The following is a 25,378-nucleotide window of genomic DNA, read 5'->3' as shown; positions in this document are numbered from 1 at the left end:
TAAAGACAAACATTTTACATAACAAAAATCTCACTGCATATTACTAAACCAAAATGCTAAAACAAAAATAACCTTGTCTCAATTTATTCACAAATGGACTTCCCAAGTGTTAAATGTGGGCCTTTTTAAATGAACACAAAGCTGATATACTCGCAGGAAACCATTTGTTGTATGAATGACAACAGGTGGCTATCCTGTGCCATCTTAAAGAAGGGCATTTAATTGTTCTGCCGTTTACTATACAGTATGTCACAGGCGTAGATTGATAACAAAGTTATATCTGTAATTCATAAATAATAATTTTCTGAATAATTAAGTGAAATTCGATCATTTCTTATAGCACCCAAGATGATTTCTCACAGCATGCAAGGTGCCATGACACCCTGGTTGGGAATCACTGCTCTAGCGACCTGCCATAATCAGGTAATTATAATTAAATATTAAATATTTGTTTAAAAATACGCTATACATCTGAGGTAACTTATTTGAATTGATTTCTGTTTTATTGCCAAATCTGTTGGGTATTGTATTCTTACCTGGAAGATCTTTTTCTCGCCTTTGTGTTTGATGTACTCTTTGGGAAGAAACTCTTTTAAACTGTGTTGTACAAAGGTCAACATGAGTCAGACAGAATTTATCTAAACAGAGTTCAATATAAGATAACACTCACTCTAAGAATCCAGGTTTGTGTTTAGATTCATTGTGATCACCAAACTGGATCTGACACTGATAACCAGCAAACTCACAGGCCTTGTCAAAGGAGACTGGATGAGACCCATTTAGAATGTCATCACGGGCCTGTTCACAACAACACAGACGTGTGCACATTCGTTAGTTACCCTTTTAGTCAACATCAAGTCAATACTTATGAAACCACTTTGTTATTGTATCCTGTGAGTTTGGTGTGCAATTATTTCCCTTGTCATAATTGCAAGATTAATTATCCACCCAGTCGCAAAATCGTAAGAAATTTCCTCATGCTGCAGACTGTAATAATTAAGGCTGTGCATTAAACAGTAGGAATTCAAAATGACATTCGGGTGAGTGTGGAAAAACATCAAATCATAATTTTCAGACTTGGATCAGAATGAGTCTTATAATATTGTTGCGTGTGTTGTCATTTGCATGGGGAGCTCAACATGTGTCTCGAGGTATGTGGGGAGTGCACGTGTGTTGTTGTATGAGTATAGTTAGCAAGCTAATGAGCATTAAATAAAGTATTAAGCAGGAAAATCACTGGAGCCTCTCTTGGGCTGTGTAGAGTATCAACACCTCTGCCATTAGTTTGCTAGCAACGTTTCACTAAGTCCATCAAACACGGCAAAGAAAGAAGGACACTAGCCAACTTCAGCCCACAGAGACCATCTCTCTGGCTAGCTAGCTATCTTAGCTATATGATGCAGCTGATACGTGGTAATGAGGATGTGTTAATTACAACACCAATTGCCCCAATAAAAGCCCTGAATTATAACTTTGGCTACCATGCGGCACGAGATCCTAGTTTTCTTCTTCCCACTCCTTTTTCGAGCAGCATGTGTAGAGCGGTCACAAATGGTGACATGGTCACCTCTTGTTTTGTTTTGTCTATGAACTTCTTTTATTTTTTTTTTCCTGAAAAAATGAGATGCTTGTACTGGCTTGCTCAGAAACAAATCATTAAAAAAACACTCCAAAAAAAAGGCGATTCACGTGATTCGTGTACCTGCACATAGAGAAGATTGAGCTGTACGGGGTCCCTGGAGTCAACATTTTGATCTGAATAGAAGAACTTCCTCCTCAGCAACAACATTTCTGTCTCTTCAACACCTTGCTCTCTCAAAGTCCGCCCATGGTCCAACCAGTTTACTGTGGAACATAACTTCAATCTAAACTAACCTTTTCAACATCAGTGAAATGCAAGTCACGAAAAATGATAGTAATTAGACACGTGTATCCATTTCATTTACCATTACTCAACATTTCTAGACTCAGTCATAACATCAACATTAATCAGATGTTGAAAGCAGATCGATGTCATACATTCATCATCTGTGTGGAGCTTCTGCTTTAATTTCTCCATCTTCTTGTCATCTCGGAGCAGTGTTTTGTCTCTTTTAAGAGTGCCTGTAGTCTCCTCCTTCTTCTCCTCACCAATGTCTCGCACCAGTGAGTACTCGTCATAGTTTGTAATACCTATACATCAAAAACGTTTCAATTTAGTAGGAATTTTCAGGACTCAAAGCTGTTATTTCAAGTGATAAAATTCAAGTGATAATTGTATAAAATATTTCACCTATTCTGGCACAGATAGTCATGAGCATGTCGCTAACGATCTTGGAATCATCCACCATGACAGTCTTCACAGTGCCATCCAGCATACGGATCTTCAGAGGCCTCTGTTTCTTCTTGTACTCCAGAGTGTCCTGAGAGACAAAATATTATTGAAGTGGATGACATGTTCAAAATTCCCTTGCGACAAGAAACGTGTGGCGAACGTCCGGAGAACGTTTGGCGAACATTTGCGACCTTGAACGAACCCTGACGTGAACGCACATTCGCTACCTTCGCCACCACTCGCAAGCGTTCACCCCTCAGTGGGATACGGGCTTTAAATAGTAGGTCAAAGCTCCAAATAAGTGGGTTCGCATCCAATTTGCAAGTCAAAATTCGCATTTTGCGCCTCATATTGACACATTGAAAAGCAAAACTGTGAGTACAATAATATTTTAATAGTAAAATGACCCCTCAATTATATTGAACTTCATCAAAACATGGAGTTGTTGTTGTTGTTGTTTAACTCTCGGCTTAGCCCCTTTTAGTCTGGGTCATCACAGTGAGTTACATGCATGATCACCTGTATTTGGCACAGTTTTACGCCAAATGCCCTCCCTAGTGCATCACACCACCACAGTGGCTGGAAAACAGTGAATAGCATAAAGGGTCTTACTGAGGGACCCAACTGGAGTGCTACCTACTGAGCCATCCAACCTCTCTTATCAAAATGTGGCGTAATAACATAATTAAATAGAATAGACATTTTTTAATTAGTTTTGCGTCATGATTTAATTGAGCAATCTTCATTGTGCTGCTGCTTGTGGTGTGGCCACTTTGGCCTCCAGGAGGCAGTACTGTATAATACAGTCAGAGAAACAAACAATAATATTATTAATTTTGTAATATATTACTGTATAAAAGTCATTTTTGTAGAAGATAATATGAGCCTATGCGTAATGTTAATCTGTCTTCATGTGTTGTTCCACCAGTTGTGTTCAAATTGCTTAAAGAGTTGTGAGACTGCAACTATCGATCCCAACCGATGGCAGTGACAATGACATTTTCCATTAGAGCTAAGCATTAAACTAGCGGCAACTATCTTCAGGCAAGGTTGTGTGGTTGCCACCATATCAGGGGCGAAGCCATGTGTGGGCCTGGGTGTGCACAGGCCCACCCAGATTAACAGACTGCCCAACCAGTAGGATTCATAAAAAAAATATATACTTTTAAATTGTTCGTAAATTATTATTGAATTATTTTGAATTAGTGTTTCGTTGTGTTTTTTTATTTTATTGAATATTAAAAATGGCATAATTGGTGTTGTTTAAGGAATATCCGAACTTCATATTATTCAGTTTCTCGTTTTATTTGAATATGCGAGGTGTCGGGACAGGAGGATTGTGCTCAGTGAAAGAAATATTCAGGCCCACCCTTGTTTTTCCAGGCCCACTCATTAGCCACGTTCTGGCTCCGCCTCTGCACCATACAGTGCTGGTATCTCACCCGCAAGTCAAAGGAAAAACATGTCCGAATGACAGCTTGCATCTCAAAATATTTCTAAGTCGAGTCACTACTATCTGTCGGCACCACTGTATCAATAACTTTATGAACTCTTCATTCATTTTCCCTATTGTTGGCATTTGGTCAAATGTGATACTAGTCTTATTTTTGCTGCAGTGTTTGATGCCATCACGTCCAAACATTTTTTTAGTATTACTAAGCATTCCTAAAATAATGATATGGATGTTTATTTGAGATAACTGTCCATTTAGCTGAAAAAGTTTCTGTATTTTCTGGAGTGCCCATAAAGTGGACCAGTGTAGATTGTACTGTCTGTCTTCCTTTTTAGGAGTGACTCACCCCATTCCTCAACATGTAGTAGTCTAGGGCTTTTCCAGCCTCCAGCCAAATGCCTTTTTTGGGGTCTTCATCAGAGAGAAACAGTCCATAGTCATTGGCTGCAAAAAAAAAACGACAATGCTGATTAATTTCTTCAATAGTGTTTGTTTGAATTTACTGCGCTAAATGTCTGTCAATGGTCTATGTATGATCAATACAAGTGCTCCATACAAGATGGATGATTGACACATGTACTCCGTTCAAGATGACGTTAGATGATGGATATCAATAGTTCAAGAAAGCAAACTCAGATTTCTCAATATTTGTATTTGTGAGTTTAAAACAAAAGTTGGTTAAGTCAAGCAATGGTGAGCCCTGCTGTTGATGTAACAATAAATAGCACAGTGTGTACACCAAACTTTGAACCAAGAGGCTAATTGTGGTTCATGACAACACTTAACCAGCTTCTAACCAGCTTCTATCCCTGGTGGGATAACACCAAAGGCTGAACCACCAGGACTATTGTTCTGTGGTGTGGGCAGGAGCAGTAAAAAAAAAAAAAAAAACCATCGGATTAAACTGCAACAAAGCTGCCAAACTGGCACTGGGCTGCCCCTTTGACTGGAGCTCAGCAGTTGTTCACGCACACCTCTTTTGCGCACCCCTTTTGCATTCAGGGAGAGATCAGCACAGGTATTCCACCAGTCAAGCCATTCGCAGTCCGAGACTAAAACAGTTTGTTGGTCTGTGTTGTTCGGAGCTATAACTATGTGGAATATTCTGCCGCCTCCTGTTACAGAAGCTTCTGTGAAAACCACTTTTAATAAACTTGATAAAGAAATATTTTATTGTTATGGAAATATGTACAATGTATACCACAATGTGTAAGTTTGTGTTGTCGAAATAATATAATGTCATGTGTTATGTATGTTAAATGAAGAAATTACCCCACGAAGAGGGGCTATGACAGCTCATGGGGATCCGAGATAATTAACAAATAAACCAAACGGTCTGTAATCAAGTACCAAAAGGCCCGGCCTGGCAAAGTCTGTAATCAAGTACCTAAAGGCCCGGCATGTTCACCCAATTTTGCTCAATGAGTTTATCAATGCTTTGAGACAGTTTTACCTAGCTCACTTCCATCTCTAATGAGGTTGAAGTGAAGAAGTGGATAAACAGCAACAGGAGTATTTAGGGTACAGTGGGCCCTCGATATTCACGGGCTATAGGGACCGGCACCCCAATTGCAAAAGTCCACACATAAATTGATAAATGTATTCGAAAAAATGAAAAACAAAAAAAGTTGAATTACTGAGGACAAAAACTGTGTTACCTTGATAATAATAAAAAAATTACAATTCATATTAAAGAAATATTCAACAAAAATCTGCAAATAGGTAAAACCATGGGGGCTGAACCTGGAGTATGCAGGGGTCCACTTTATATATTGTTTGAGCATTTAGATTATGGGTAATTTACTCTTCTGGTCATAGTAAATAGGTAAATTATCACGCAAATTATCTAAAGTGACAGCCCTAAATACAGGCCTGTGTTCTGCTATTATAATTTGGAACGGGACATACCCGGTACTCAGGCTTTCAATGCAAGATCAACAGATAGCATGGTCACGCTAAAAATACTTGTCAATGTAACTTCCTTTTATGGGCATTAATGAAATAAGGGGCCAAAAATAAACACAAATGCCTTATAATAACAAAGGCAAGAAACTAATTTGGGTTTATCAACAAAATGATCACAAACATTGGAGACTGTTAATTGTCTCTGCAGTAGGGTGTAGCTTCCCGTTGATTGTGATCTTGTAATGAAGGAAAACACCAACAACATCTGATCAAAGAACTGCAGTCAAATTCACATTCTTGCACATTCTGAATTGATGTTTTTTTACATTGATGAAATTAGGGTGGGGTCTATTATAGGTCTGCAAGCCAACTGCAGACTGCTCATTGATTCTTGGTTTCTCTCTAAACACTCCCAATGTGTGAAAACGTGTGAGCATGTGCGTCGTGTGTGCACGCATGGCGGCAAAAAAACTCACGCTGTCCAAGTTGTGCCTCTGTAACTCTCTCCCTGATGATGCGGCAGGCGTCATACACCATGGTGGAGGGCTCAAACTGCATGGTCTTGACCACATTGCCCACACCAATCTTTAATGACAAGGCCACCATGATGTCTGTTCTGCAAGTCCACCCAACTCACACCTAAATGAGAGCAAATGAAAAAAAAAGTCATAGAGATATATCAGAATGATTAAAAGAGATTTGAACTTACCCTTTTGAAAACTTAAATCAACAAGATTGGTCTGTTATAGCGGATGTCAACCCAAGAAAATTATTTGTAATATGTTTTATCCACCTTCATTACTCTAAACATGGCATTCTGATTAATATTGCGTTTGTGGATTATGAGTAAAAGGGGAAGTCAACCCAAACACATTTTTTTCCAGAATAAGTTCTATGGAGGCCCACTAGTCTAAACACGGCTTTGTGATTAATATTGCATTTGTGTTATTTGGAAAATCCACCCGTTTTTAGCTAGCTCAGGGGGTGGCCATTTTGTCACTTGTCGATTGAAGATGACATCGAAGTTGCTCAGGGCTCAGATAATGACCAATCATGGCTCAGCTTCAGAAAACAGGTGAGCTGTGATTGATCGTTATCTGATACCTGAGCAACTTCAATGTCATCTTCAGTCGACACAAGTGACAAAATGGCCACGCCCTGAGATGGTTAAAAGTGGGTGCATTTTGCTGCAGTTTAATATTTGTTCCAGCGTAACGTCACTACGTCACACGACATTAAATATCCATATCATCGGTGTCCTGTGAAAAACAGAAATGTCCAATTTTGGAATTAAAAAAAAAAAAAATCATGTTAATACGATGCCCGTAACACAGAAACCCCATTCATGTAGGCATTTTTAAAAATAAAAAAGATGGACGTGTTTTTCACAGGACAGCGACGATATTGACAGTTGCCGTAGCAGAATGATCGTAAATGTGTTGAGAAATCCACCCACTTTAGCTAGCTCAGTGGGTGGCCATACTATTACTATTATATATTTAACATATGCATTCCTTCACAGTCAGATGAGCGCACCAACACTACTCATGTGTCCTAAAGCTACAGATGAGCTCAAAATAAACTCCATTTCCAGCTAGCAGTAGAGTTCAATGCAGCGGTCAGAAAAATATGTTACCTTGTCCAAGCCAATTGGTTGTTTCGTATCTAAAATGAATTTTGAAATATTTATGTTATTGTGACAAGATGGCAACATGTTCCTGTTAAAACGATTGTCACTTTACAAACGCATAAAGCTGGGTTTAAAAATGAGGAACTTTTGTCAGATGACTTAGGAACAGGAACACAAGGTTCTGTAAATTGAGAGTTTCATCCACAGAAGCATATACTTAACCATTTAACTGTGATAAGTGGTACAAAAAATATACATACCGGTATTTGGATGTTTTAGCATTTAGGTGTCAACTTCGATTAAAAACAAGTGTAGTAGTACTTAATGATTAATGATGTTTTATTTGTTGTATGGTTGTTTTTAGTTGTTGTTGATGTTTAGTCCATTTCACAATGTCATTGTATGCCGTATGTCTAGACCTGACAAACCAGTTGCATGGAAATTGTATTTGAGTGGCACCATTTGGGAATTGTTTGCATTGCAATTAAGATTCCTAATTAGCTTTCATGCTTGATTTATATCTATTATTTAGAAAAACAAGTATTATTGACTATGTTTATCAACTTTTCTGACTTGACCGATGTTTAATTTAAGGCATTGTGCTGAAGGTCTATTTGAATGGAGATGATTAGGAGGCAGCGAATAAGCGGGTTTCTTTTAAAAACAGTCTGGAAGTTGCATGTTACCATCAGTGAGTGACAGCATAGTGACAACAGGGAGAGAAGAAAAAATGTGCTATGGGTTGCCATCAGAGTTCACATGGATTGAATGTCACAACACAGACGCCCTGACACCCTGAGCCTCACATCCTGCTTTCTCTGAATCACTTCCCGCTACACTTTCTATATTCTCTTCTATTGCGAAAACAAAAGGAAACCTCTATCTTTTCTGGCATTTTGTGAGTGTGTTCCACCACTCCGATTCCAAAATTTCATTTGGGAAATTTCAGTTTCTGTAATTTTTATTTGACATTTGTTGAGGTTAAATATTATGAGTGAAGAGGGTGAATGAGGTCAATACCTGCAAATTGTACTGGCTGCACTGTCAGCTGATGAATTCTGGATTTCTTCTTCTCCCTAAATATAAAAAAAATAGACACAGTTTGCAATTATTTGTATCAGCGGACGCTGCTTCTACAGTGCTTGATTTGCAATAAAACAAGTAACATTTTGAGATCCTCTCTCTGCTGTTCTGTCAGTGACTTCAAGAACTACTCCTCCTCACTTGAATATGTCGTCATTTCCTGTTTTAAAAAGCCCTTCTATGCCATAAAAGGGCATTCCAGCGGTCTACACACCCCCAGCTATGATTCAGCTGGAAGCGGCGTATCCTGTCTGCTGTGTCTTTAAGGACATCTTGAGGAGCTGAGGAAAAGTTCAATAATAGCTGGAATCTTAAAACTATCCATCTTTTACATGCGCTGCGAGAAGTTTACATAATTGTGAACGATTTTATTGCAAAGCATGGCCACTACTACAGTTTACTATGTTTTAAGTTTAGTTTTTAAATAAAGAGATTGCCAACGAACTCTGGAGATTCACCAAAGGTCAACAGTCTGAATGAAAGAGTAAGTGTGAAAGTGACAACAGCCTCTGCGCAGTCACAGTATTGACAAATAATAATAATGCATATGATTTATATAATGAGGAATAATGCCCTACCCCTAAGGAGACACTCACAATCAATATGCCAGAAAAACACCAACACAAAATTGTTTGTACCCCTGTGTTAATAAAGAAAAAAAACACAGTGGCACTTATATAATTTGTAACTGACAAAAGTAACTACAAACAAATTATTGAAAATCAACCAAGGAAAATCGACCTTTCTTTTGTGGTTCAACAGAATCATTTCAAAAGACAAATTAATGAAACAGGACTTGACAAACATGATGGAAAAGATTGAAAATAATTTGACCATATTGACCATACGTTATATAAAGGTGTGTCCTCTGATTAGCATTTAAGGTGTTTTCAAACTGATATTCAGTTAGACTGCCTATTTAAAGGTTGACAAGGAGCCACTATGTTGTTTGATGACATGGTACTCACCAGAGGTGGGCATTTTACAAAATTTTGCCAGTCCGTCATACCATCCGTCAGCGGGCTGAATACCCGTCAGTCTGTCATTTTTTGAGACAAACCAAATTATAATTGTCAGTTAGTCAGCCCGTCAGTTAAATCTGTCAGTTAGTCCATTAATAGTCCGTCGGTCCGTCAGTCCATCCACTGGCCCCACCCACCCCAAAAAAAACATGTCAGCAAAACGGGCATTAATGTGATTAACAACAAGCGCCCCGCGGCTGTACCATCGCGCTCAATTGGTGACAGTCAAATATTGTCGACATTCTCCTCAACGAAAACGGCGGTGCTGCAAACATGCTGCCATAAAGGCGCAACCTATCAAGCGAGGATATTCTACTCCAATTAATGTCACGGCCAAAAAGACTAAAAACAGTCCATGACGGGTTAACACAGCGTACGATAAAAATTCAATGACAAAGCAATGGTAAAAAGGGTGGAAAAATACAAACTAAAGTGAAAATTCAGTGGAGCTTTTGTAACAAGCCGCCATGGTTATAGTGTCATTTTTACGTGTAACAGTGGCTAGCTACATTTACATGAACACATTTATTCGGATTAAAGGCCGGATCTGAATAAAAATGCTTCATGTACACACCCCATTCTGAATATTCTGATCCGATCAAGCCCATTCCGATCAAGATTTTATTCCAAACTGAGGGGTGGTTTATATCGATTGATAATCCGATCGGCGAGCATGAAAACATTTATTCTGAAATTTCAGAACAAACCATATATACCGCGCATGTCATGGGCTATCAATATACGCATTTCTGTTATTACCGGAAGCTGGTAGAAGCAGAGGGAGTGAAAGAAATGGGGGGAGCAAGACTGAGCTGGTCTGTATCTCCATTAGGAAGTGTTAACTTGATATAACAGGAAAAATACGCAAAATAAGGCTAATGTATAAAGTACAAACAGACAGAGTGTTGTTTTGTTGACACGAAAGTCGCTACGGCTTCTTCTTCTACGACTATTTCCGGTATGCGTACATGATACATCTGCGCATGTCAAAATAATTTGTTCCGATCAAAAGTGTTGGTCCTAATTGTTTTCAATTCAATGTTTTTAGTGTTCATGAAATCAACGCATTCGATCAGAATTTTAATTCAAACTCTGATCCGATCTGAATTTTGTCCATGTAAACGTAGCCACTGACTAATTTGCAAAAAAGAATGGTACCAAGAAAAGAAGACTTTCCCTACTGTAAAACATGGAGAATATTGGAATATATTCTGGGGTTGCTTTGTTACATCGGCAAAGGGGATTTTGTAGCTGTGCAGTAATGCAATGAATTCCCATGACTATCAAGCCATTCTAGAAAGAAATGTGCTGCCTTCTGTCAGAAAGCCTGGTTTCAGTCGCAGATCACGGGTCTTTCAACAGGACAATGAACCAAAACAAACAACTAAAAACATTCAAGAATGGCAAACAGCAAAACAGTGGAGTATTCTCAGTGGCCTCCTATGAGCCCTTATTTAAACGCTCTTGTACATCTGTGGAGCTGAAACATGCTGTCTGGAGAAGGCACCCTCAAGACCTACAGTATGACTGCTGGAGCTGTTGCTCATTGCAATGTTTGTTTCAAAAGATTGTGCAACAAAATATTAAGTTAAGCGTACCATCATTTTTGACCAGACCTGTTTCATTCAGGGTTTTTTAAAAATATATCTTATTTAATGACTCTGTTGAACCACATTTCAAATGCAATGTTTGAAGTTCATTCGTTAGTTTTCAGTAAATGTTCTTTGTCAGTTTTGAGTTATTACAGTGACCATTGTGGTTCCCTCTTTTATTCACAAAGGGGTACCAACAATTTTGTCTATGTGGTAAATGCCAGGAAAACAAACTTGTTTGTTTCTGGAACGTATTTCTTTTATAATTTGCTGCACTGTAGAACAGTGGAAATACAGACAGATTCAACTTAATAAGCATATTGTGCAGGAACATATATGTGACAGCTAACTAGGATTCATGTGGCAGATTTTTGTTAATGTATATACTGATGCAGTGATTCTCAACTGGTGAGTCGAGACCCAAATGGGCCACGGCACTATTTTGCGTGGGTCGCAAGACAGGTAGTAAACATTTTCAAGGGTTCATCAGGTTTAACCGTACATAGATACGAAGTAGGGATGTTCCGATCAGGTTTTATGACACCGATACCGATCAGGCATGAGTGAGATCGTACGATCCCGATTCCGATCACATGGAATATCTGTATATTTTTCCATTTATTTATGGTGAATGCTATTATGCAATATTATCTGAAAAAAAAACAGCCATATTATTGCTGTAATTTTGACAAAAAATCTATATATATTTTCAAAAGCATGAATACAAAACCGTTGCTGGCACAATACAACAATTACTCAGTGACAAAGATAACTGAAAAACTTAAATTTACCAACTTTTACGAATACAGTTTTTAACAGATCAAAAGATTCAGCAGTCTCAAAAGACTTACTTATGCAAAAAGTCAAATAAATAACATACCACCTAAACATTGCATGGTTCAGAATATAATCAAAGTAGAAAAAATAGTCACATACAGGCTTCACTTGAATAAACTATTCAATGAGTTCCTAAATTGAAACGACTCAGGAACTTTATTGTCTTGTGCATATACAAACTATCTTGTGCATTTGCCAACGAGAAAAAAAAATCACTGTTAATCTTTTAATCTCCGTGTAGCAAAAATGCCACTTATACAGTGCTGTGCCCGCCTTGACTTTATTCAATGCAGTGAGCCTCGTAAATTCACCCAATTGCTTGAGCTTCAAATGTCAGATTAAGTTGGTTGTGTTGAAACTTTTGGCCATGCTGCCAACGCGAGGTACCTTTTCATGGCATATACAGTATTACAAGACGCAAACTCCACACACACAGCAGACAATGCTATGTTCACACCAACAGTGGTGGTCGGAATATTCGATCAAAGCCTTTTATTGCCGATCAAAACATCACCCGCAGCTCATGCTTTGCAGCCTTGTGATGCGTCCCGGCCCTCTGCTCGCAACGGAGGCGCGGCTGTGTGGGAGCCTTTCTGGCGGTGCGTTTCAATTGGAGTCAATGTAGGCGGGGGCAGTTGCGTGCAGGGCGGCGCGAGTGATGCTTTTGGACGGAGGGACGTCGACTCGTATTAAACAAATCAACTTTTTGGCCATTTCGTCTCGCGGCAGCCAAGCATGACCTGCGGGTGATCGGATGTTATTTTTCACGGAAATCGGCCGATCATGATCGGTGCCCGATTGATCGGAGCATCCCTAATACAAAGAATACATTTTGTATTTGAAGTTGCCATATTCATCATCAGTTCCTTAATAAAGTGCTCAGAAAGGCACTTTGTGTAGCCTAAGTATGCGTAGTTAAAATATGATATGCGTTTTTAAAGGTTATTTTCGAACAGTGCATTTTCAAATTGTTCTTAAAGTCTATTAACCCTTAGATCCATAAGTGACTGGAACCTACACTTTTCAATAAGTGGGTCAAAAAATGACCGGATCAGAATCAATGTAAGTATTTTATGCCATTTTGGCTCAGGATAATCATTCTTTTTTTATTATTTATTACATTTTGGTCCATGCAAATCTGTTTCAATGTTTGAAATGTTTTCATTTTTAACGTATTTAACATATGTAACAAGGTCAGTAAGATCGTGTTTACAGCTTCATCTATCAAATAGTTTAGTATTCAGATATCTTGAAATTGTTTCTTTTTCTTTTACTTTTTTCTTTTTACAAGAGAAAATAACACATTTAATTCAATAATGAACAAAGTATTGGTTTTCATTTTTATATAATCAACTTTTTTCCCTAGATTTAAAATGTGCAAAGCAGCAAACTGTATTTTCTACTCTAGACACATTTATAAGTAAGAGTTTGGGCTAAGACAAAGTCACGTCAGAACAACAGTAGTGATTTTAGCCGGTTAAAATAGCACATTTGAGTAACCCTGGTTTATTAAAAATAGACCAGAAGGAACTGTAACCGTGTCAGGATGTCAGCATCATAGTGTGCTGGGTCATTTTCACCTGTTAAATTGCCTTTGAAAATAAGTTTGACGGCTCCTGCCAGCCTCAGCCTATATGGGGCACTCGCTTAGCGGCTAGCTGCTCGCCACTAGCTGCTAATGCTAGAAACAGGCGCCGCATTCTACAATGTCAGCATGATTTGTTTATTTAACGTCCTTAATTAGCGACTGAACATATTTTCAGGATGACATGCTGAGGTTGGTGGAAACAGTTTGTGATGGCAATTCAAACTTAAACTGGGCTCCGACTATCCAACTTCCAAAACGAGTCAAGTCAGCACCATGCGTTGCCACGAACAACTTCAAAATAAAAGCATACCAAGGCACTGATGTCCATCCATCCATCATTTATAATTTCATTTATGTATGAAATGTGCATTTAGAGCTTCGCCCAGACTAATTGGTACAACCGTACACCACACATAATGGCATTTTGGGCGCAGAGACAGGAAACATGCCACGGGAAAAAAATAAAAAATAAATAAAAAAATCTATGTATTCAAGTGAGGTGAGCTTAATGAGTTGCAATGTATGATGGGCGCCGCAGGCTTCACCTCTCGCTACAACGAGTAAGGTGGCATTAGTAGTCCAAGTTATTACAAATATGTCCATGGTGTGTTTGTTGAAGGCAGTGAGGAGCGGGGTCAGTTTTTCAGTTACTTGTGCGTTGGGTTAAGAGTTTGTACACGTTTAAACGTATCTGCACATTTGAAAGTACTGTATTTGCAAAGTACGTTTGAATTGATAAAACGTAGGCTAAACGCTAAAAATATATAGCATTTTCCCCATAATGCCACATGGTATTGCTGAACAGATATCATGCACTGCAGACATAATAATAAAACCATAAAATGACTGATAAACAATGTTTACTTATTTAAATATTTAACGTATCGGCATGATGTAGGCCAAATGCTAAAAACATAGCTTTGTTTTTACTTGCAGCTGTCTGACATAAGATTGATAAGTGAAAACTTTGCCCATCAAATCAAGCTTCCTCTGATGTTCATATTACACGCAGCTCGCTGCAGATGACAAATGACGATAGACACGATAATAGAAAAGTAACACACAATAATTTTTTCTATCGTCTTCAGGATATACAGTACATCATTGATTACTGAGAAAATGTTTGATATCACTAGGGCCAAGAATTTAACAAACATGTAATTGCCCACTCTGGGCAAGTTCTACCAAATACAGGCTTCAGCATGTTTAGCCCTGCCTCCTCTTTCCTTTGCTGTTTTGCACTCAGTCTGTCTTCAAAATTGTTATGCTTGTTTGTTGTCTTTATTTGAACAGTGCCATGTGTCGGTTTGTCATTACATAATAACTCCAGGTAGGCCAGTCCGTGTGTACTAGTGCATGACCAATCGTTCCAGGCCGAGATCTTCTACTCATGATGTGAAACCGGGCCGGAGAATTGAAACAAACTAGACTTTAGGTATCAGTCTTTCCTATGCCTGATATGAAATGCTCAAAATGAGTGCACCCTTAAGTTATCCCAATATGACCCCTGGAGAGTCACTGGAGTGACTGAAATGAATCATGGAAAATTGAGACAACATGGAACAGCAAAATTTGCGCGGAGTCATCACTAGTGTTTAAAGGCCTTTTTGTTGACTTCCTTTGTTTGGTCAGGCTTCCTTCCATTATATAGGGATAGCTATCTTGTCACTTGTCACACCGCAGGCCAAATTCTTTGTATCTACATCACTCAGACACATTTCACCCTCCCACATTCAGTAGAGCTGCATGAACCGGCGGAACTGTCCATCACCTTTAGCTGAGGGATATAAATTATCTTTTCTGGCAGAAGCAAGTTTTACTTTCAAAACTGCTCCTCGATATTGATAACTGAGCAATAACTACTGCAAGAACTTTGGTCTTTCTACAATCTTTTGAAAAAAATAAAATAAACCTAAGCTTTTAGCCAGTAAATTATATTCAATGTAGCTTGATGTGTACAGCACACATTTTCAAGTTTACTGTAATGCTAATTGTAGTGCTATTGTCAAAAGACACAGATCATATTCTAATAATGCACGCCACTCACACTGGGCAAGCCATACAGCACTCTAAGCACGGCGTTTCTCAACTTGTGGGTTACGGCCCAAAAGTGGGTCACAGACAGGTAATAAAAATAATTAAAGGAAGTACTCAGAGGGTACAAAGAGGAAACATTTTATGAACGTTGCACAGTGAACTAGTTTGAGCTATGGTTTAAGATTCCATGGTCATATGGCCCTAAAAGGCACGCTCAGTTCACTGTATTTACCGTTTTCCATATATTACATTACATATTTTCAAAGGCTATTTTTCTTAACTAACATTTTTTTTACTGTTCTAAACTTCCACAAAATTAGGTCACGACTAGGGCTGCTCGATTAAGCGATTTCGAACCGAAACCACATTTTCTGGATAAAACGATATTAAGCACGTTAATTTTTTCTATTTTTGGTGTATCTAAGCCACCGTAGCTTCCTCTGCATTTCCACTTCCTCCCACGAGCGCGCATAGCAGAAAAACTACAACACCATCCATGGCTACCGGCGATTCTGCTATTTGCTCAGGCAAGTCAGCGTTTAGTTAATAAATCAGACAAATATAGATCTGTAGTGTAGTGTGTGCCCCGCATGTACAATATAACCCGCGAGCAAGTAAGTCAACGTCTGATAGGCGTCCCCCTTTTTTTCTCTCCTCTACAACGGACCTCTGGCAAGCCGGTGCATCCGTACTTTTAAGCTTGACAGTGCATTGTATTATTGAGTGACAGTTTTGCACTAATCATTGATTTATGTTTAAGTAAGACCAGGGAGACAGGTGAAAGGCTAGTCACTAGCTGGTTGGCAAAATGACTTGCTGACAGAATGTTTGTCTATCTTCTCTCATGTTAATGATTTCGTTTCAGATGGTGTATGCACTTTCTTCTTTCATTAGTGGTTTAGTTAAAAACAGATCTGAAATCTATTGTGTAAGTAAAATGCTGTTAATCCCAACGGATTGTTCTGTGTGAATTAAGTTAAATTGACTGGCATTTTGAGTTCAAAGAAATAAAAATTAAGTTTAAATAAAAGACATTCAAAATATTTTTCATTAATTTTTTATTTTATAAAGAAATCGTAATCGTAAAATCGGGTTTGAGAGAAAATAATCGGGATTTTCTTGTTAGGCAAAATCAAACAGCCCTAGTCACGACCTTGTAACAATAGGAAAATGTGTGTCCCAAGTTGACAAACTACTACCTTAGTACTTTTCACACCTTCATTTTTGCGAATGTAGGTACTCGGTTTTATTCACAAACATAAATGTTCCAAACCATGCTCAGGCATGCCACACTTCCTTGGCCCCAGTACAGTAGGAAATGGAAGACTTAAGCATGGAAGTGTTGCTTAGGTGCAAGGACGTGCACAGGTATGCAATGTATGTTATGTAATCATCAACAGTTATTAAGAAAAAACCTCATAAATCATTTTACAAACAACAATAACCAAGCCTCTAGAGCAGGCCTGGCCAACCCGCGGCTCGCGAGCCGCATGCGGCTCTTTGGCCAGTTTACTGCGGCTCCTGAAGCTCTTTTAAAAAATGAGCTGAGCTGGGTGCAGCGCGCCGTCAACCCTATTATTGTGTATGTGGTGAGGGGTGGGGAGCACGAAAAGTTACGGTAAAAGTTCTTTGCTACCGTCCTGGTCTTGTTTCGCTGCAAAATAATGAGCTGTTCTTCTTAAAATGTAATTTTGCTTGCCAGTGTGGCATTTCAGCAGCTCACTTCCGGGTTTGTGATACGCGGCCAATTGGGTGCCTGTATTCGCAATACAGGCACCCGATTGGCTGTGTAACCCACGTGATAATTTGACACGTCTGAAGAAATGTACTGATGATTGGCTGACTGGCTGGCGCACGTGACATTTCTCCCGCGGAGCTATGTAAACAAAAGCCAGCCGTGTATGCTTGGAGCTACAGTACATTATCTTCCGATTAAAAAAAAAAAACAGATGTCACCGCGACATGCTGTCATCTGGTGGGGAGCAGTAAACATGGTTGTTTCGCCCGACTTCCACCCCTTAGTACATCAGAGATAAGTTGCCCTCCAAATTTAAGCATCTCAGTAAGCACAGTAAATTAAACAAACAAGGTGATTATTTTATTTATTGTTACTTGGCTTTTTCTTTACCTGTTGCTTTTATTCAGTGTTCCCGTGTTTCTGACTTGATAAGCAAGGAAATCACTGTCAGTAGACAGTATCACATTTCAAATGCCGAAAATAAGAACTATGATACTGTCAAATTAGTGAGCAGACCGTGTCCCGTGAACTTTCCAGCAATACAGTGAAGATTACTGCAATGTCACACTCTAAACACAGTTGGGTTAAAAATAACACAATTTTGGGTCAAAAATGGATCGAGCCACTACTTGAGTCAATTTGACCCAACTTTCTTGGTTGTTTTTGCAGAAAACAACCCCAAAAATTGGTATTTTTGGACAAAACAAGCCCAAAAAAGTATTTTGGAACAGAACAACCCCCAAAATTGAGCTGTTTTGGACAAAGCAACACAAGTAGGTGGGTCAAATTGACCCAATTAGTGTATCGGTCCACTTTTGACCCCAAATTGTGTCGTTTTTTAACCCAACTGTTTTTAGGGTGTGCGAGCTTTCACACAATATTGCAATAAATATCATACTGTGACATCAATACCGTGATGAAACGAAACCATCAACTTATGATATTGTCACAGCAGTGTAATTTCTACCCATGATTGGATTGAGAGGAAAAATGTCTGTTTTACACAAAGTGAGCAATATAATCTGTGGAGGCCAAACTTGGTGATGAAAGGGATTACAATCGGCAATCAAGGTAACAAGTGTATGTGTATGCTGTGGCTCTATGTGGTAACTCAAGTCATAATTGGAGCTCTTTGCCTTTGAATGGTTGGCCACCCCTGCTCTAGAGATACCTCTTCAATTCTAATTTCCATTTGTGTTACGCAATTACAAATTTGATGGGCCCATAGTTCAAAATATTCCAAATGTTGCGTGACTGTACCACTTCAAATAATAATGTCACTTTTGGCAACATTGGAAAGGGGTCATGAGACAGGCACAGTTGGTCATCTGCAGAGAGCAGGATTTCTCATATGTCAGAGGGTTGGGTCACAATAAATACTGCATTGTCAGTGAATGCAATCCTGGCTGGAAGTGCTTGTTGAGGCAAAGAAGGTGAAGGGCCAACTAGTCTTAGTGAAAGTATGCTAGTGTTGACAGAAGGGCAGTAGAGGTGATGAATGGCTTGCCAGAATAGTGTAAATGAGATCATATGAACAGCATCTCTGTTTCATGTCCATCTCTGCCTATGACGTGGTCATATAGACAGCCAGGCGGCCTTGTGCCAGTGCAGTACAATCCTACGCTAGAGCTAGGCAATTGATTGATTTAACTGATTTTTGAGGAGGGGGCAATTACATGGATTGATTTTTTTCTTAATCTATTTTTCCCTTTTCAGTAACATTGTTTACAAGGACATGCTTAACTATGAGGAGCTTGTTTACTTAAGAGTAGGGTTGTCAAAAATATCGATACTTCGGTACTTACTCGATACTAAACATTTTGAATAGATACAATACTAGCTTGCTATGGCATCGATATTACCGATGCCAAACCACTGACTTCGATACCAACAGCGCTTTGCCAACGTCTGCTCCTAATGGTCTGCTGCTCCCGCACACACTGCCGAAGCCTGCCTGACGCGTTGCGGTTCATGACTCAAAGTCAGAATCGGCTAAGTACGTCTAATGGCAACATTGAACCAACAAGTTCAAAACTCAAATGCTCATATCCAGCTAGTATTTAGTTTATAGCATACACAGCTGTAGCATATACAGAAAACTGTACATACATATGCATCATATGTTTACATAGACTGCTTGGATTAGATAGACTTCTTTACTTGCCCATAAAATGCAGCATTGTGTTTGTCATATATATTTTCTTTCTAAAGCAAGACAAAGTTAGCCAAGTGTTCAGTAGCATGTCTTCAGTAACAGCTGCATTATTGTATCGTCTTGAACTTCTCAAAAATAAAGCTCTTGTGAAAAATAATACTAGATAATAATGCAAAAAAATTTATTAAAATAAATACTGGTTAAAAACAGCCCTTTTAGTAATCCATGGTAAAGTTCACAAATAGTAAAATGTTCATGAAATTGAAGAACAGAGAAGTTCATGTGATTTGTCCAAAAATAAATCCTTCTATTTTTTTTTTTTTTTGTTAAGAATCGGAATTGTGAATCGTTAGGAACCAGACTCGAATCAAAACATCGGAACCGGAATTGTCCAAATTCAAACGATGCCCAACCTTACCTGCTACTGTTTTGGATAGCCAATAACTGAAAGTATTTTAATTTATTTTATTTTTTTATTATTACTATTAGTATTATCTGTGACCTGTTGGTTTGCCTTAATAGATAAACATGTGGGTCTAGATACTCAGACAACTTATAGAATTTGTTGTCAATTGATTGTTACTGTAAGTGGTGGGTGTGGTGGCTTTTTCACTACCTCAAACAATTTGAAAATGATGTGCCATTGGTGTTGCACAATATGGTTATTTCTTTGCACCAGTTCAGACAATTTACAGATTAATAATTGTTTTTTTCTTTGCACTACTTCTTCCTTTGTTTTGCACTACCCCAGGCTCAGACGACTTAAAATGTGTCATTAGTTCCAGGCATTGAATGTACAGAGGGTTGTCGAATTTAAATACTGAAGTTGTACTATTTTTCTGCACTACATCTTAAAAAACTATTGTATTAGTGATAATTTAAGTTTTTGGGGATAAAAAAGTTTTACAGTAAAAGTAAAAAAAAAAAAAAAGCCTGTGCTTTGATTTGTTCCATGTGGTATCGAAATGGTATTGTGACAAGCCTACTTAAGAGGCACCGTTTCAGCAGTTAATTTGGAATTGGTTTGTGTTTCCAGCGTTAGACAATGTGCAGAATACAGTTCGATGCACAGTACGTTTAAAGACTGTTTCGCAGATAACATTAGTCAATATTCTTCAAAAAAGAGGATTCAAGCTATGAAACTAAATACAAAACGAAGGCGCACAGGCTAACAATTAGCATCTACATGGTGGTGTTGTTACCCTTTAAAGTGAAAATCAACTCAAACACATTTTTTTCAAAAATATGTTCCCAGTAGGCCCAACAGTTGAAACACGTATTCTGATTGATATAGCGTTTGTGGAATATGAGTTAAGCAGCAAAACCCACCCCTTTTTAGTCATCTCTGGTTCGGCTCAGCTTCAGAAAACAGGTCAGCCATGATTGGTCGTTACCTGAGCCCTGAGCAATTGTGATGTCATTTTCAGTTGACAGAAGTGACAAAATGGCCGCCCCCTGAGATGGCTAAAAACGGGTCGATTAATAACTCTTATTCTACAAAGGCAATATTAATCAGAATGCATTGTTTCAATTAGTGGGACTGCATACAACATATTCTTGAAAAAATATGTTTGGGTTGACTTCCCCTTTATGTTTGGGAAGTCAACACAAACATAAAAAACATTTTTGACCAATCATGGCTCAGCTTCAGAAAACAGCGGAGCTGTGAGTGGTCATTACCTGAGCCCTGAGCAACTGTGAGGTCATTTTCATACGACAGAAGTGACAAAATGGTCGCCCCCTGAGATGGCTAAAAATGGATGGATTTTGCTGCTTAAAGCGGAAGTCAACCCAAACATATTTTTTTCAAGAATATGTTCCCAGCAGGCCCACTAGTTAAAACACGGCATTTTGATTAATTTTGAGTTTGTGGAATATAAGTTAAGCAGCAAAATGCACTCATTTTTAGCCATCTATGGGGGCGGCCATTTTGTCTTCTGTCAACCAAAAATGGCATCGCAACTGCTCACAACGACCAATCACGCCTGACCTGTAATATTCCACAAACACATAATTAACCCATTAAGGACGGGGAGCGCATAACCGCGTTTCCACCACTAGAGTCGGAGCGCTGTTGCGTCTTTCTACCTTTAAAGCCGGGAGAGCGGATACGTCAGTGTCTTTTTTTAATCCAATTCTCCGTCTCTTAGCCAATTTAATGCATCAGAATATACACATGACGGTGTCGCGAGACCACGAGGATGTCCCGGAAATTTTTTTGAGCCGTAATGGCGGCCAATCAAGGGAGCTTTGAAATAAGTAACGGCAGTGATATATAGATGACGTACTTGTGAACTTTGAACCAGTGGAACCAGTCAAACGTGATATGATATGGTTTGTAGACACTGACGATATTGACGTCTTGTAACAGAATAGAGGATTTTAATTACCACTCGATTTTTTTTTTTTAATTAAAATAGTGCTTCTTTTGACACGTTATTTTTACATCTTCGATTCAAACATCATAATATATTATTATTTACTAGTAAATAATAATCTGCCTGTGTGCAAGCCACATGTCTAAGCTCTCTAATTCTGTTGGAATTATGTTTCTGTCTGCTACAGGGGCTGAGATCTTAATTATTTTGTAAGTGTTGAATTTCTGAGAAAACTTCAGGTTTTTAAGATTAATTCCAAAGGCGACCTTAGGTTTTGGGGAGCTGTTGAGCCAGGCGCTTTAGGCCTTAATGGGCTAATCAGAATGCCATGTTTCGACTAGAAGGCCTACATAAAACATATTCTTGTCGGGAATTTTTTTGGGTTGACTTCACCTTTAGGGCATGATTATGACAAAGAGCTCCCTGGACTTTTTAATGTAATTTTTAAAGCAAAGATGCCTCTTGTATCACATTAAATAAATTTTTTTCCTTTTTTTTTTTTTTTTTTTTTTTTTTAATCCACATTTTGCAACTCTGAAAGGTTTAAAGGCAAAGTCAACCCAAACATATTTTATCATTTTTATCTTATCCCATTGAGGGATGAACATTTGCAAGTGTTCGCGAAGGTAGCAAATATTGCGCTCTTGTCTGGGTTCGTTGAAGGTGGTAAACGTTTTCCAGACGTTCCCCAACAGTTTCAATGTATTTGGGTCGCAAGGAAATTTTTAACATGTCCAAGATTAAAAAAAACAACATTAAAACGAAAATGCAACATTTGGTACATTAACAAACGTTCGTCCGTCAGTGAGAAACGGGTTTAAGTGCCCCAGCTGAGAAGGTTTTCCGAGGTGACATTGTAACATCTAACAGGGCACGCCTAAATCCTCATGAGGTAGACTTATTTTCTTTCCTAAAAAATTATTCTGAAACCTAGCAACGTACCTGGTATGTATCTGAAGTGCTATATACTGGATGCAGGAGTGTGTTTACGTTTTCAGGTCACAACAATTAAATTGTTTAAAGCATCTTGACTGGCAGTTTTGTTGTTACATATTAATCCCAAAGGGAATATTTTTTGTGAAGGGGGAAAAAACATAGATTAATATCATACATACCTGATTTTTTTCATGGCTATATCTCCTCACCTAAGTTTAAGGTACAATATTCTAAATAAGTAGACCTCCCATTAAAAAGTAAACTATTTTAAAGTAAACACAAGAACTTTTTGTCTGGTCATATCAAAATAGCCATAAGCAATGTTTGAAAGGTACAAATGCCTGATCAGCAGCTGTCACTTAAGTGATTGATTTTTTTTAACAGCAGCTGTGTAGTACAAATACAGTAAGTGTATTTCATTAAAGTGAAATGAAACAGCTGTCGACATTAACGTGGCACTGTCAATAGTTACCGTATTATGGTGTCAACATTGAACCCACCTAAACCAATCTGCTCTCTTTGTTGATTTTATTTTATGCAGCTGTGTTTACATTGCTGAGATGCTGATCTTTTCACAGGAGCCTTGTTTGTCACACATAAAATATATTTTCCTTTTTAATTTCTTACAAATTATCCATTGTGAAGTGTAAATTCAAAAATGAGGTGAGGTAAATTCGCAGTAGGGGAATTTTGTTTTCTTTTTATTTTGGACAATGCTGATGAAGCTGAATATCTCGTGCACTGGAATATAATGACAGTTCACGACCACTGAGTAAATAGAAGGCCAGACTGAATCTATAAAAAGAAAGAAATGAAGGAATATGTTCTGGTGGAGTCAACAGTTTGAATTTCATTCATCAAAAAAGACAGAAAACTGAGTGAGCTAAAGAAAAAGGAAGAAAGAAATGCTGATCATTTATTTTATTTACAGCATTTACTCTAAACCAGGGCTGTCAAACTTAATTTTTTCGCGGGCCACATCTTAGTTCAGAATTCACTCGGAGGGCCGTTACGACTGTTAACCCGTGTAAATGTATGATTTCCTCCTTATACACAACTAATTGATTGGTTTACTAGTTTTGAAATCAGAAGCCAGTAAATAGTTTGTTCAACTATTACAAAAAATTTGTAACTATAAAATATTTTTGAAAATTCAGGACCTATTGTAGTGTCCTTGTGGCCTGACAGGGTGACGTGTGATGTCATCAAGTATGCTTGTGCCTGTCTGGGCATGAGCGTGAGTGTGTTTGTTGTGTTCACCTTATGTGTTTTACTCTTCTACCCATGTCCAATGAACTTCACAGTTGTGACTGTGGTTCTCTTTCCCCACACCAGAAGGCTGTGTTCCCCTGCATATTCCGGATTCACAGATTTTTGGGGAGGAACCTATCCTCCATTAAGCACTGAAAAACTCACTGATTCACTGTTGTGCGTTCAGGTCAAAGCCAAGTCGAAGAAAAAAAACATCAACTACTCAGGGCTCAGGTAACGACCAATCACGACTGACCTGTTTTCTGAAGCTGAGCCGTGATTGGTCGTTACCTGGGCCCTGAGCAATTGTGATCAGTCGACAGAAGTGACAAAATGGCCGCCCCCTGAGATGACTAAAAACGATTTTGCTACTTAACTCATATTCCACAAACACTAATCGGAATGTCGTGTTTCAACTAGTGGGCCTGTATCGAACATATTCTTGAAAAAAATATGTTTGGGTTGATTTCCACTTTAAGTCATGCCATAGCCTTGTCTAATAGAATACTTAGAGGTGCAACCTAAAAACAAGCAAATGTATAGCTGAGAGAAAATGGAAACACAATCAGAGGCAAGAGGCAAGAGCCAGAGCCAATACAACCAATTGCAATGTCCTGAAGAAGAAAGATCACATCAGTGTACTAGTGCTGCACGATATTCGAAAAACATGCAATATACGATATGGGTGTTAAATATTGCGATATTGATATTGCGCTATTTATAAACTTTGAATATTTTATATTTACTTTAAATTTCTCCTTTTAAAACAAATATAAAATATTTGAGCAAACAATTTTTACTAGCCTCTGATCTCAAAACTAGCTATTTATACATTTCTTCGCCGCTTAGTGAGATACAAGCTATATCGGTCTTCAGATTTATAAAAAAAAAAAAAAAAAAAGGCAGATGCCAATGTTTGTCATAATGCCATTGGTGCTGAGAATTGGCCTGGCCCATAATCGGTCTATACCGACTGCTCACAGTCATAATGGCCCTTCGAAGGAAACCATAACGACGATGTCGCCCGCAACAAAAATGAGTTGGACACCGCTGCTCTAAAGGGGAGGAGAAGTGAAGGTATTTCAGTGTACTGTTTGCCAAAGATCTCATGAAGAAAATTACAGATGCTCCACCAGAATTTGTAAACCTCTCATTTAAAGAAGAGTAGAAAGGCCAGAGATGATCCTCAAAAAACCTGGGAGAATGTTTTCGGGACTGGCAAGACAAAGTGAACTTTTACCACTAAGAAAATTTAAGAAAAGGAATCATCTGCTAATGTTCTTGAACATACAAGATCATTTGTGAAACCCTGTGGATATACTGTCTTGGCCTAGTGTTTGCCTTTTTCTGAGATGGGCTCAATAATATTCACTGATTATCGGTGCCAATATCTGATGCAAATTGGCATCTGCCTTTTTTTTTTTTTCTAAATCCCGCAGCCGATAAGCAATCAATTTAA

The 25,378-nt window shown here is 38.4% G+C and overlaps 1 protein-coding gene across 2 annotated transcripts in view; it reads right to left on the bottom strand.

Moving 5' to 3' along the window:
• Positions 1 to 25,378, bottom strand: part of tln1 (talin 1) — a 101,445-nt gene that overhangs the window by 60,855 nt on the left and 15,212 nt on the right. For both annotated transcript variants that reach the window (XM_086053306.1, XM_086053307.1), the window contains exons 2-9: positions 8,323 to 8,378; positions 6,149 to 6,311; positions 4,114 to 4,211; positions 2,273 to 2,402; positions 2,020 to 2,172; positions 1,703 to 1,845; positions 671 to 798; positions 537 to 597 (exon numbers count right to left, since the gene is read on the bottom strand). In XM_086053306.1, coding sequence (XP_085909432.1) covers positions 537 to 597; positions 671 to 798; positions 1,703 to 1,845; positions 2,020 to 2,172; positions 2,273 to 2,402; positions 4,114 to 4,211; positions 6,149 to 6,278 — 843 coding nt within the window. In that variant the 5' untranslated portion in view covers positions 6,279 to 6,311; positions 8,323 to 8,378. The remainder of the gene's footprint in view (positions 1 to 536; positions 598 to 670; positions 799 to 1,702; positions 1,846 to 2,019; positions 2,173 to 2,272; positions 2,403 to 4,113; positions 4,212 to 6,148; positions 6,312 to 8,322; positions 8,379 to 25,378) is intronic.

The sequence above is a fragment of the Filicampus tigris genome, chromosome 15, assembly GCF_054856515.1.
Source record: "Filicampus tigris isolate MCC_2025a chromosome 15, RoL_Ftig_1.0, whole genome shotgun sequence".
NCBI lineage: Eukaryota > Metazoa > Chordata > Actinopteri > Syngnathiformes > Syngnathidae > Filicampus > Filicampus tigris.
Note: the sequence above shows the minus strand (reverse complement) of the source record. Positions and strands in the feature narration are given on the sequence as shown.